We start from the raw sequence: 12,302 nt of genomic DNA, 5'->3' as shown, positions 1-12,302 counted from the left end.
AGACCTTGAATCTTAGGCTTAGGAATTGGCACTCTGTTGAGTAGTCAGTTGGGAGTCATTGATGGTTTCTGAGCAGTTGCTGAAAAAGAGTGCTCTGGTGTAGGATTACTGGGAGTATGAGGCTGCAGGCAGAGATCAAGTAGGAGGGAATTGCAGGAGTTTAAAGGTGGGAGCCTGAGGGCTTTAAATGCAAATGTAACACAAGAAAATGGGGGGGTGGGGGGGTAAAGGACACCGCCAAGGAGGAATCAACAGGATTTGATGACAAGATACAGGGAACCAAGGAAACAGAAGAAGTGAGACCACTTCAAGCTTTTGAATGTGGCTGAATTACCTGGAGAATGCTAGCACTTTTCCATGAACAAAAAAAGAAGCCAAAAGAAGGCTGATTTAGGAGGAAAGTCATGTTTTATAGAGTATAAGATTGTATGAGACAGCAAACTAAAAATGTCCAGCCAGGAAGTAAGAAATGTGGAACTGAAACTGGAGAAGTTAGGATTAAGGATGTAGATTTGTTTTTGGCATAAAGATTGTATTAAGTTACATGACAGTAGATACAGTTTCCAAAGCAGCAACATAGTAAGAATAATTAAGACCAGGAATGAATCCTGGAGGTCAGCCATATTTAGAGCCAGAAAAAAAGCCTTCGTTGAAAGAGACAGAGAAAGGTATAGATGGGTGCAATCTATTCAAATTGTAGTTGGCCACCATTTGCCAGTGAAAGTAAACACAGAAAGTAAGAGTAAACATTTAGGAACTTCCATAGCAATTTGACAGTGTCATATCATCCAAGCCCATGACTTTGTATTTTACAAAAGTATTGGTCCACACTGACTAGATAGCTCAGTTGGTTGGAGCATCGTCCTGATGTGCCAGGATTGCAGGTTCGATCTGCAATTAGGACACATGTGGAAGTCAACCAATAAATGCATAAGTGAGTAGAACAACAAAACTGATATTTCTGTCTCTCCCCCGCTTCCTTCCTTTCTCTCTAAAATCAATAAACATATTAAAAATAAGGTCCATAACAGATAGGAAATTTTAAAGCTGTGTCTACCACTGACTGAGAAGTGCTAGGTTAGAAGATAAAAGGATAATCAAGGAGAGGTATATGAGGGGGACCAAAAAAAAAGAACAGAATTATCTTCTGGATGGCGGGCCTCTTGTAGAGACTTCCCCTGCTAGATGAGTTTTGTAGGAACCCATCTGTCTCAGTGTATCAGCTGGTGTTGTGAGAGGTTTCATTCAGCTTCAGTAAAGTTTTTTTGAAGACTCTTCCAAAGTGTTTGCCCATTTCATGATGGGTGATTTAGAAGCACACCTGCTGAGAATTCAGCAGTTTTTGACCAAAAAGCAGCATGTCCCCCATGCCCCACCTGATATCACTCCAAGTGACTCTTTTTTGTTTATCCTGATGAAAAAATCCTCAAAGGGAAACATTTTGCCAATGTGGAAGAGGTAAAACAAGAAACAGGATAAGCACTAAAAGGCATCAAAATCGACAAGGTCAGAAACTGTTTTGAAGAGTGGAAAAAAGTCTCAATAGGTGTATTGCATCAAATAGAGAACACTTTGAAGGTCACTGAAGTTTAAACATGTAAGAATAAATACACAATTTTTTATAAATGAACTCTGGTTTTTTTGGGGCCCCCCAACATACCCAAAAGAACTCAAGATATATGTTTACACAAAAACTTGTAAGCAAACATTCATAGTAGCCTTATTCATAGTGCCCAAAAAGCACAAACCACCCAAGTGTCCATCAACTGATGATGTGGTATGTCCACTTTGGAATATTATTCAGCCATTAAAAAGAATGACAAACTGGACTTCTGGTCAAGATAGAGGTATAGGTAGACACTCTTCACCTCCTTGTGCAACCACAAAAAGAACTGTAACTAAATCTCAAAGCAACACCCAGAACTGTCAGAAAATCAAACTGTATGGCAGTCTTGACAACCAAGGATTTAGAGAAGCCACATTCATCCAGACAGGGAGGAGGGGCAGAGACATGGAGACAGGCAGAAAGGCAAGGTGTGGCACAGAGAGTTAGCAGCAGTGGTGGAACAGGCATGGGCGGTCCCACGGTCATGTGTGGTGGGTAAAAATTGGGAGGGATACCTTGGGAGTGAGCAATCCCAAAGCCAGACCGCACAGCCCAGGGTTCTAGCACCAGAAAGATAAATCCCCATAACTTCTGACTATAAGAACCAGTTGGAGTTGGGGTGGCAGAAGAAGTTGCCAGGTTTTCAGGAAACTCTATTTAAAAGACCTGCACAATCTTAAAATGTAAGCAAAGCCACCCATTCTGGGATTCACCACCAGAGCAACAGCTGGAAGGAGCCAGTCGCATACAGGGAGTGGGTGAAGTTACTAGAAATGGGCAAACCTCCAGAAGCCAGGCAGCAGCACAGTCCCCTCTCCAAGCCCTCTCCCTGCACAGAGCCACAGTGGTGAAGTGGGTTGCCCCACTCTGACAATTACCTAAAGCTCTGCCCTACACAATTTATAGGTGCCTTTTCAACAATAGACCACACTACTAAGACAAAGAGTCAAAGCATCGCTACCTAACACAGAAACAAACACAGGGAGGCTGCCAAATTGAGGAGACAAAGAAATATGGCCCAAATGAAAGAAGAGAACAAAACCCCAGATATAAGAACTAAATGCAACAGAGATAAGCAACCTACCAGATGCAGAGTTCAAAATACTGGTGACTGGGATGCTCAAAGAACTCATTGTGTATGGCAATAACATAAAGGAAGAAATGAAAGCTATACTAAGTGAAATAAAAGTCTACAGGGAGCCAACAGTGAAGGGGAGGAAGCTGGGATTCAAATCAATGATTTGGAACATAAGAAAGGAAAAAGCATTCAATCAGAACAGCAGGAAGAAAAAGGGACTCAAAAAAACATGGAGAAGCTTAGGAACCTCTGGGACAACTTTAAACATACCAACATCTGAGGTGCCAGAAGAAAAGGAAGAGCAAGAAATTGAAAACTTACTTAAAAAAATAATGAAAGAAAACTTACCTAATTTGGCAAAGGAAATAGACATACAAGTCCAGGAAGCATAGAGAGTCTCAAACAAGTTGGACCCAAAGAGGACCACACCAAGGCACATCATCATTAATATGCCAAAGGTGAAAGATAAAGAATCTTAAAAGCAGCAAGAGAAAAGCAAAGAGTTAATACAAAGGAGTTCCCATAATACTACCAGCTGATTTCTCAAAAGAAACTTGGCAGGTAAGAAGGAACTGACAAGAAGTATTCAAAGCAATGAAAAGCAAGGACCTACAACCTAGATTACATGAAATGTCAAAGGGACTTACTTAAGAAAAAGAAGATGGTCAAAACTATGAACATTAAAAAGGCAACAAATTCACAACTATCAACAACTGAATCTTTTAAAAAAAACTAAGCAAACAACTAGAACAGGAACACAACCACAAAAATGGAGATCACATGGAGGGTTATCAGCTGGGAGAGGGAAAGGGGAGAATGGGGGGAAAGGTACAGGGAATAAAAAGCATAATTGGTAGGTACAAAATAGACAGGGGGATGTTAAGGATAGTATAGGAAATGGAGAAGCCAAAGAATTTATATGCACGACCCATGGACATGAACTAAGAGTGGGGATTGCTGGAGGGAAGGGGAGTACTTGGTGGAGGGGAGCAATGGGGGGGAAATTAGGACAACTATAATAACAATAAAATACGCTTTAAAAAAGAATGAATAACTGATGTATGCTAAAACATAAATGAACCTTGAAAACATGCTAACTGAAAGACCCAGACACAAAAGGCCCACATACCCAGTCTACGCAAATTCACAGAGACAGAAAAGAGATTGATAGTTGCCAGGGTAGGAGAGAAAGGAGAGGGACTGCTGACAGGTAAGAAGTTTCTTTGGGGGAGATGAAAACATTCTGGAATTAGATGGTGGGGGTGGTTGCACAACCTTGTGAATGTACTAAAAAACCACTGAATTCTACACTTGGAAATGGTGAATAGTATGTGAATTATCTCAATAGAAAAATAAAAGGAACAGGAACACTATATTTCTCACAACGAATGAAAGAGAAGCTTTCAAAGAAAATGAAAATAAAGCAGCACAGTTGAGGAAACCTGGGAGGAAGAAAAGACTGTTGGACTTGGGCAAGATAAGAAGGCAGATTAAGGCAAAACATCAGTCTCTCTATCAGCAGCTGTCAAAGTGGAGTCTATGAACTCCTAGGAGAGTCCCTTTTAACCCTTAAGGGGATCCATGGCATAAAAATTATTTTCATAGTAATAGTAAGATGTTATCTGCCTTTTCCACTGTGGTGACATCTGCACTGATGGTGAAAAGGCAATGGTGTGTGAAGGCGCTGGTGCCTTAGTACAAATGAAGGCAGGGGTACCAAAGTGCACTAGCAGTCACTGCCATGCACTCACAGTCAAAAAACAAGCCAGTTTCACTGAAGAATGTCCTTGTTGAAGCAGTAAATATTATGACCTTTATTAAAAATCAACCCCTGAGTACATACATCTTTTTAATATTCTGAAGAAATGAGAAATATACCTACAGCATTTCTGCATACTGAAGTACATACTGAAGGCTGTCTGGGGGCAGAGCTCCCCTGCTTGGGTTGCATGTTGAATTAACAGTTTTTTCGTGGAAAACCATTATTACGTGGAAAAAATGACAAACTTAGACACGGATTATTTAGACTATCCTCGCATTTGGCAGTAGTTTCTTAAAAATGTACAGCATGAGCCTGGCACTTCAAGGAAAATAACTGACAGTATTTGTGGTCAATGATAAAACTCAAGCTTTTAAGTGAAGATCAAAATTTTGTAAAACTTGTATCCACTACCATCAGCTTGATAACTTCCCAATACATAAAACTTTTCTGCTGGAAATCAATGGTGATAGTAAAAGATGTGACTGTTTTTGTTTTGTTTTGTTTTGATACTCTATTATAATAATGTATTATCAGTATTTGGAAGATCTGCCTAAAAAACACAACCAATCTTTCCAGATGACCGATGTATGACACTACAAAAACCATGCCTGGGTAAAAGATCAATCAAAGCCCATGAGAGACTACTGATTTTCATTTAACAGAGTATAGGAAGTTCATTGATATGGTTGCTGCAGATCCCACCTCGCAACTCACCTTTAAGAAACTACTTACCTGCCCTGGTTGGTGTGGCTCTGGATTGAGCATGGTCTGTGAACCAAATAGTCGCTAGTTCGATTCCTAGTCAGGGCACATGCCTGGGTTGCAGGCTAGGTCCCAGTGGGGGCCATGTGAGAGGCAACCACACATTGATGTTTCTCTCCCTCTCTTTCTCCCTCCCTTCCCCTCCCTCTAAAAACAAATAAAATCCTTAAAAAATATACGATTTTAAAAATTTTTTAAAAATAAACTACTTACCTGTTGAGGTTTGGTATAGTGTCAAAGAAGAATACCCAAACTTATCTGAAAAAGCTATTGATTCACTTTCCAGCCATATATCTGTGTAAAGCCAGATTTTCTTCATATATTTTAACCAAAACAATATATTACAACAGATTAAATGCAGAAGCAAGTTTGAAAATCCAGCTGTCTTCTAAATATTGAGCTTAGAGAAAGGCCAAAAATTTGTACACATGTAAAACAATACCACTCTTCACATAAAATGGTTTGGTTTTGGGAAATATAGTTGTTTTCATTAAAAGTATGCGTTTTTATGTAATGAATTAGTCATTAAATATCTTTAAATTTTCTTAGTTTATTTTTGAATACAGTAGATATTGATAGATAGTGGCCACACTAACAGAGCTGTTTGGGGTCCTCAGTAATCCGTCAGGGTGTAAGATGATCCTGAGACCACAGAGTTTGGAAACCGCTACATATGCAGTGGGTGTTACATCAACCCTTCTACTAGTGTTTGAGGTGGTTTTCTTTTCTGTAAAAAAACTGACACCAATATCCCACTAAGCCCACATATAGCAGTTCTAATTCCATATTCTCCTTCACACTTGCCAAAACATGCTCTATTTTCCTTCTTTTTTTTTTTTTTTAACATACTGATTTTAGAGAGAGAAGCATCAATGTGTTGTTCCACTTATTTATGCATTCATTGGTTGATTCTTGTATGTGCCCTGACCTAGGATCAAGCCTACAACCTCAGCTTCTCGGGACACTGCTCTAACCAACCAAGCTGCCAGGGCCAAAGCATGCTCTATTTTCTTTTCACCAGTCTTACAAATCACTGACTAATCAAATGAGGTCATATCCTATTCCTACAGAGCCCAGAAATAGCTCTACATGATGAAAAGGTAAATAAATTTACCAGACTTTAATGAAAAAACAGCTCATTTCTGTTTCTTCTAATAAAACCTCAGAACCTCTATGATTAATAAGTAATTTCACAATGATTATACCGAGAATAAGGAGTTCCACTAGCAACTAGGTTGTGGTAGATCCCAGTCCCTGACTCCAGCAGCTCTCAGACCTGAGTTGATGTCCAGACTAGAGAACACAGCGGGATACACTCCCTGTGCTAGAAGACTTGAACCCTGAACAGAGCCAGGCTCCGTGTATCGCAGCAGTCTGCTTTAAGAGCATAGCATTTGAAATGTCCTAGGTGTTGCTCTTGCAATGCTCCCATTCTAGTGTGGGTTTAGGGGATAGGTTAGGTCACCGTCCTGCATGTGGTAATTAAGTTTCTGAAGATGTTCCTTTAAACAAACAAAAGGGAGAAAATAGTTACAGTATTGCCAAACAGATTCTTAAAAACCTCCCAACCAGGTTTATAAAACAAACCTATGCCTGCTAGGTGCTATTAAAGGAAGGATAGCAACACTCAGTCATCAAGCTGAGAATTCTGTCCTCAGGACCTAGCAAGTGCTGCCACCTTACACTGGGATTTTAGTAAGATGGTGCTTCTTAACCCTAGCTGCACATCCAATCACTCAGACCTGCTGAATCTTACTCTGACTGGTGGGGAGGAGGTACTTCCATTGTTTTTCAAGATTTTCAGGTGACTATAGCCAGTATGTGAAGCATTGGCTCCCACAAAAAAGTATGAAGACTCAGAAACACCTTGGGGGACAACACTCTCCAAAAAAATAACACGTCTCTAAAGGGGTGACTGGGCAGCCAGGCTTCAAAGCCTGCTGAGCTGAGCAGCAGCCAAGAGCAAGGTTTGATGTTTACACACTCAAACTCAGCTCTGGTTGTCACAGCAACTCACCCCAGCACAGTTCCTTCTTCCCCTTTGCTGTACTCAGTTATGATCTTAAGGTTCTTGGTAACCTGAAGGGCCTGCTGCATTCTTTTTCTTTTCCTGCCAATTGCTCCATCTTATCATGTGTTTACTAGTGGGCAATAATACTTCACCTGCCTGTGTGGAACTCAACAACCTCCACTCACCCAAAATACACCTGAACAGGAAATTCCACAAAGGGCCTCAAATGCCCACAACAGAGGTCACCAGCCTAAGCAGTAAGCCTAAGGAAAGCACCCAAACCCTGGCTCTTGTCTTATATCTTTTTTTTTAAACCTTTAAAACAAAGTTATGGTTCCTAAGGCCTGCATTAATTAGAAGCAGGGAAAACAACTTTTCTTGGCAAGCAGTGAAAGCTCAAGAAGTGACTACTGATCCCTGAATAGGAAGAAAGTGGGCAGAAAAGCCCCAAGAATTGGATACAAGAACTCAGAATGCAAGACAGTGTAGGCCCTGCTAGAATCAAACAGTTTTACACAACTCAACAGGTCATAAAGCCATCATGACTTTCAGAATAACTAAGACCCAGATCACCCAAAGAGAGTTAAATGATTGAGCTATTACACTCAGTTTACAGGGGCAGAGTAAGGTGTGCTGCGTTATGTACTTTCAAGCATTCCAAGTGGTTCAGGGTTTTGGTGATTCCAATTGGTTAAGGGTTTTAGTGCTTGAAAAGGTTAGTAACTCTTAGCTATCCAGGATTTGTTTATGAGTACTCTAGATAATTAAGATATACCCTGTTTATTACTTCTATTCATTTATACCCTGATTCCTAAAACATTAAAAATAAAAAGCAAAAGATTTAGGCAGCCAGATCTTATTCTATATATTTTCTAGTACTTAGCTCTGGATCTTAGCAATACCTGTCGACAATGTGGCATTCCGGCCCTGCCACATCTGATATGTGCGATGCATGAGACTTGATCCTGTTTCTCTGCTCATTCATCTGACCGTGGGTTATAGCTACCTCCCTCTCCCTCGAGCTAGTAATCCTATATCACTTCACCTCAGATAGCTAGAAAATAAACCATCACATGCCACCTTGACCCACGTTATGTGATCTACAAACAGAATACCTGACATATAGTAGGCACTTAATAAACATCTGTTGAATGAATAAACCAGTAATCCACTGAGTATCTATAAAATTAGCTACTTGCATGAAGCTATAAATGTGTTGAAGAGTCTAGCCCATTATGAGAAGAGCAGTCAAAAAAAAAAAAAAAACCCACCAGCAAATCCTGGCCCCAGGATACACTACAATTTAAAAACTAGGTTACATAAGTACATAGGCTGTGATCATAAGTTTTAAAAAACAGTATGGGGCCCTGGCTGGTATGACTCAGTGGATTGAGTAATGACTTGCAAGCCAAAAGGTCGCTGGTTCAATTCCCTGTAAGGGCATGTGCCTGGGTTACGGGCCAGGTCCCTTGTTGAGAGTGTGCAAGAGGTAACAGATCAATGTATCTCAATGTGTATCTCACACACCACTGTTTCTCTCCTCTTCCTTCCTTCCCCTCTCTCTAAAAGTAAATAAGTAAAATCTTAAAAAAAATAATAATAATGGGGAAAAAGACTATGACATAGCCAATTATACAACAGGATTATCCATTTAATAAATAATTAATTGAGCATTTGGTACATGATGCTTTTCCAAGCACTGCAGAGTTAACTAAACTCACAACTGTATTGCCAGTGATAAACTAACTGCAACCTGTAATTTAAAAGCAAGAACTGCAGCAGCCGTAAACCATGAGCAACTCAAGGCTCTAGCAGACATTTTTCTGTTTACACCCAACAGAGTTATAACTCAGTGGACACCCAGATCTCAGTATGCGGAACATCCACATGTGTCCTGTGAGTGCTATGCAACTGTGTAAACAGTCAGCAATCCCAGTGTAGCCTTATGTTCATTTATGTTTATCCTATTAAAAATCTGACTGATAGCCCTGGCTGGTGTGGCTCAATGGATTGAGCACTGGCCTGCGAACCGAAGAGTAGCTGGTTTGATTCCCAGTCAGGGCACATGCCTGGGCCAGGTCCCCAGCAGGGGCACTCAGGAGGCAACCACACATTGTTGTTTCCCTCCCTTCCTTTTTCCCTCCCTTCTGTTTAAAAATAAATAAAATCTTTTTTTTTAATCTGACTGATAATGCTTTACTAGCAGGACAGGGGGTAGAACTATAATAGATCATAAAAGTATAAAACAGTGTTTCTGGGCACAATTGGGTACCCTCAAGTCATTGTATCATTAAAGAAAAATGTGAGAGAAAATTCCTGGCGATATTCAATAGGCTGTAAGAGAAACCTAGCCTTAGGGACCAGTTTTGTATTGCTTCTATATAAAACTACTGTCTTCAGTTTTAAATGTGTTTTTACAGAGAGACTTTTGATTTTGGGGGATATTGTTATTATCTTCTCTGTTGACATCCATATAATGTATGTTTTTCCTCTCTGGGCTGAGTTTCATGCCAAATAAACGTCAAAAACAAAATTGGGAGAAACCACCAGCCACAAATAACCCTCTTCTGATCTCCCCTCAGGCTACCCCTTGGCTTTGCTTTATCGGCATTACCTTTTCTACAAGGACAGCTACCTCATCCATCTCTTCCACACCTTCACAGGCCTCTCGATTGCTTATTTTAACTTTGGTGAGTAAACTGAGTTAGCAGTGGCGCTGGGATTAGAGGGGGCCTGGGAAGGAACCAACTTGAACAAAACTTCGGGAGAGAATTTGATTGATAGGGAGGTTACATTGCTCTGCTTGCAAAGAGTGGGTTTGTATGGACAGGAACTCTGCTTAAATTCTTTCATGTCAGTCATCTCCCATATAAAAAAAACATTTTGAGAGTGGTCACCCTTGCCAGACCGCATTAGCAGGGAAGCATCAGCTCCTCTCCGCTGTGGCTGGATGATAGATCCAAGCAGTCTCCTCAGGAGCAGTCCTGAGCTCAGACATTCAGAAATACAGTAACTGCCTGACAGTCCCTTTTGTTTATACAATTAATTTCCTTCCTTTCTTCCAGAACATGAGACCATTTTGACAAAAATATCCTAATATCAAAATAGTTTTTCTTTATGTATTCTCTTCGTGTTTAGAAGTCTCAGGATGGGTGAGAATTAAAAAAAGTCTAAAATTTGCTCTCTTCTGCACGCAGGAAACCAGCTCTACCACTCCCTGCTATGTGTCATCCTTCAGTTCCTCATCCTGCGACTAATGGGCCGAACCATCACTGCCGTGCTCACTACCTTTTTTTTCCAGATGGTAAACATCTTTTCCCTTGGCAGCTCAGGTCACAGCTGACAGCAGTTCGGGTTGGGGACAGGTCAGGGACTGTGGTGTAGAAAAAGCAGTGAACTGGGAGATCCGATTTCTAATCCTTTCTCCCGGTAACACTTAGCAGTATGACTTTACGTAGGTCACTTTACACGGGCTCCAGGTGTTGCACCTGCCAGTGGCAGTGACAATACTTTACCTGCCTCAAGGAAGGGGTGCCAGCTAATCATTTGCATAGGACTGTGCATTAAGGCTCTTTGATTCTGAGGGGAGTCACTGGAAGGCAAGGCAGAAAATCAACTTAGAATGAGCTACAGAACCTAAGCATCCAAATGCTCAATTTAGCCCTCATTTTGCTGAGAAACCTGAGGCAAGTGTCTTCCCCTTTAAGTGTCTCCACTTATAGGAACTTCCTAAGGCCTTTAATGATGAGAACAGGAGCAAGGAAAAATGAAAAAGTACATTGGGGGGAAAAAAGAGTACATTAGATTTCAGAACAAGGAGAAAATGAATCATAGTGATAATGGAATAAACGTTTTCCTCTCCTAGGCCTACCTTCTTGCCGGGTATTATTACACAGCCACTGGCAACTACGATATCAAGTGGACAATGCCTCATTGTGTTCTGACCCTGAAGCTGATTGGTGAGTGAAGGGTCACCTTCCCCTTTACACCTAGGCTCCTCCCCATCTGACCATAAACTTACTCTGTGCTTTCCCCCAACACTCCTGCTACCCTCAGTCCACAGGTCACATCCTCAGTGTCCTCTCCCTCTACCCACACCTTCTCTCTCTGCTCAGGTTTGGCTGTTGACTACTTTGATGGAGGGAAAGATCAGGTAAGAATGATTCCTCCAAAGAGAGATTAAGGAACTAAACCGGAAGGAAGGAGAAAGGCTGTTGTTACCGAAAGACTGAACCCAAAGGCCAGGGGCAGAGCCCCTCCCTCACCCCCAGCCTGTGTGGTCTCCATCCCAGATAGCACTGAGCAAGGATCGACTACTGTAACTTGCCCAGATCCAGCTCTTGCACAAAGTCCAGAGATCAATGCCAGCAAGGCATTTGGAAAGGCAGCAGCAGCCAACTGTTGCTATACACACTTGTTTCCGAGGGAAGCAACTGCTTTTCTCCGTGCCACCCTCTCAGCGATGGCTGTCTGAAGAACCAATTCAGTGGGCCAAGGGGTGGGGAACACACAAACTGGCTCTTGCGGGGAGATTCAAGGCTATCCTGAACCATTCACTCTCTTCTTGGCATAGAATTCCTTGTCCTCTGAGCAACAGAAATATGCCATACGTGGTGTCCCTTCCCTGCTGGAAGTTGCTGGTTTCTCCTACTTCTATGGAGCCTTCTTGGTAGGGCCCCAGTTCTCAATGAACCACTACATGAAGCTGGTGCGGAGACAGCTGACTGACACACCAGGGAAGCTACCAAACAGGTAATTGCCCCTCTTGGTTAAGACCTCTGTGTAGGTGTCTAAAGTGACCTCCACAAAGACAGCCCTGGCTGCACTCCCCAGCACGGCCCTGGCTCCCAGGCCCATGCCACAAGGCCCTGGACTGGCATGACAGGCACCCTGTACCTGCTCACTGTGGGCAGTGGGCTCTTGTCAGCTTAGGTCACTTCCAGGCCTCCAATCTGACCCTGTAGTGCAAAAAAAAAAATTTCACTTTCATGCCACAGGAGTTTGCCTGAACCAGTCAAGTCCCTGCCTTTAAAACCCATTTTCTCAGTTCAAAAAAAATAGATTTTAAATACATATAAAAATA

The 12,302-nt window shown here is 41.6% G+C and overlaps 1 protein-coding gene across 1 annotated transcript in view; it reads left to right on the top strand.

Moving 5' to 3' along the window:
• LPCAT3 (lysophosphatidylcholine acyltransferase 3) overlaps positions 1-12,302 on the top strand; it is a 38,426-nt gene that overhangs the window by 22,347 nt on the left and 3,777 nt on the right. The window contains exons 2-6 of the mRNA XM_045826389.1: positions 9,802-9,909; positions 10,417-10,523; positions 11,085-11,178; positions 11,335-11,372; positions 11,793-11,971. Coding sequence (XP_045682345.1) covers positions 9,802-9,909; positions 10,417-10,523; positions 11,085-11,178; positions 11,335-11,372; positions 11,793-11,971 — 526 coding nt within the window. The remainder of the gene's footprint in view (positions 1-9,801; positions 9,910-10,416; positions 10,524-11,084; positions 11,179-11,334; positions 11,373-11,792; positions 11,972-12,302) is intronic.

The sequence above is a fragment of the Phyllostomus hastatus genome, unplaced genomic scaffold (genome assembly GCF_019186645.2).
Source record: "Phyllostomus hastatus isolate PE091 unplaced genomic scaffold, TTU_PhHast_1.1 phas_scaffold_755, whole genome shotgun sequence".
Taxonomy (NCBI): Eukaryota; Metazoa; Chordata; class Mammalia; order Chiroptera; family Phyllostomidae; genus Phyllostomus; species Phyllostomus hastatus.
Note: the sequence above shows the minus strand (reverse complement) of the source record. Positions and strands in the feature narration are given on the sequence as shown.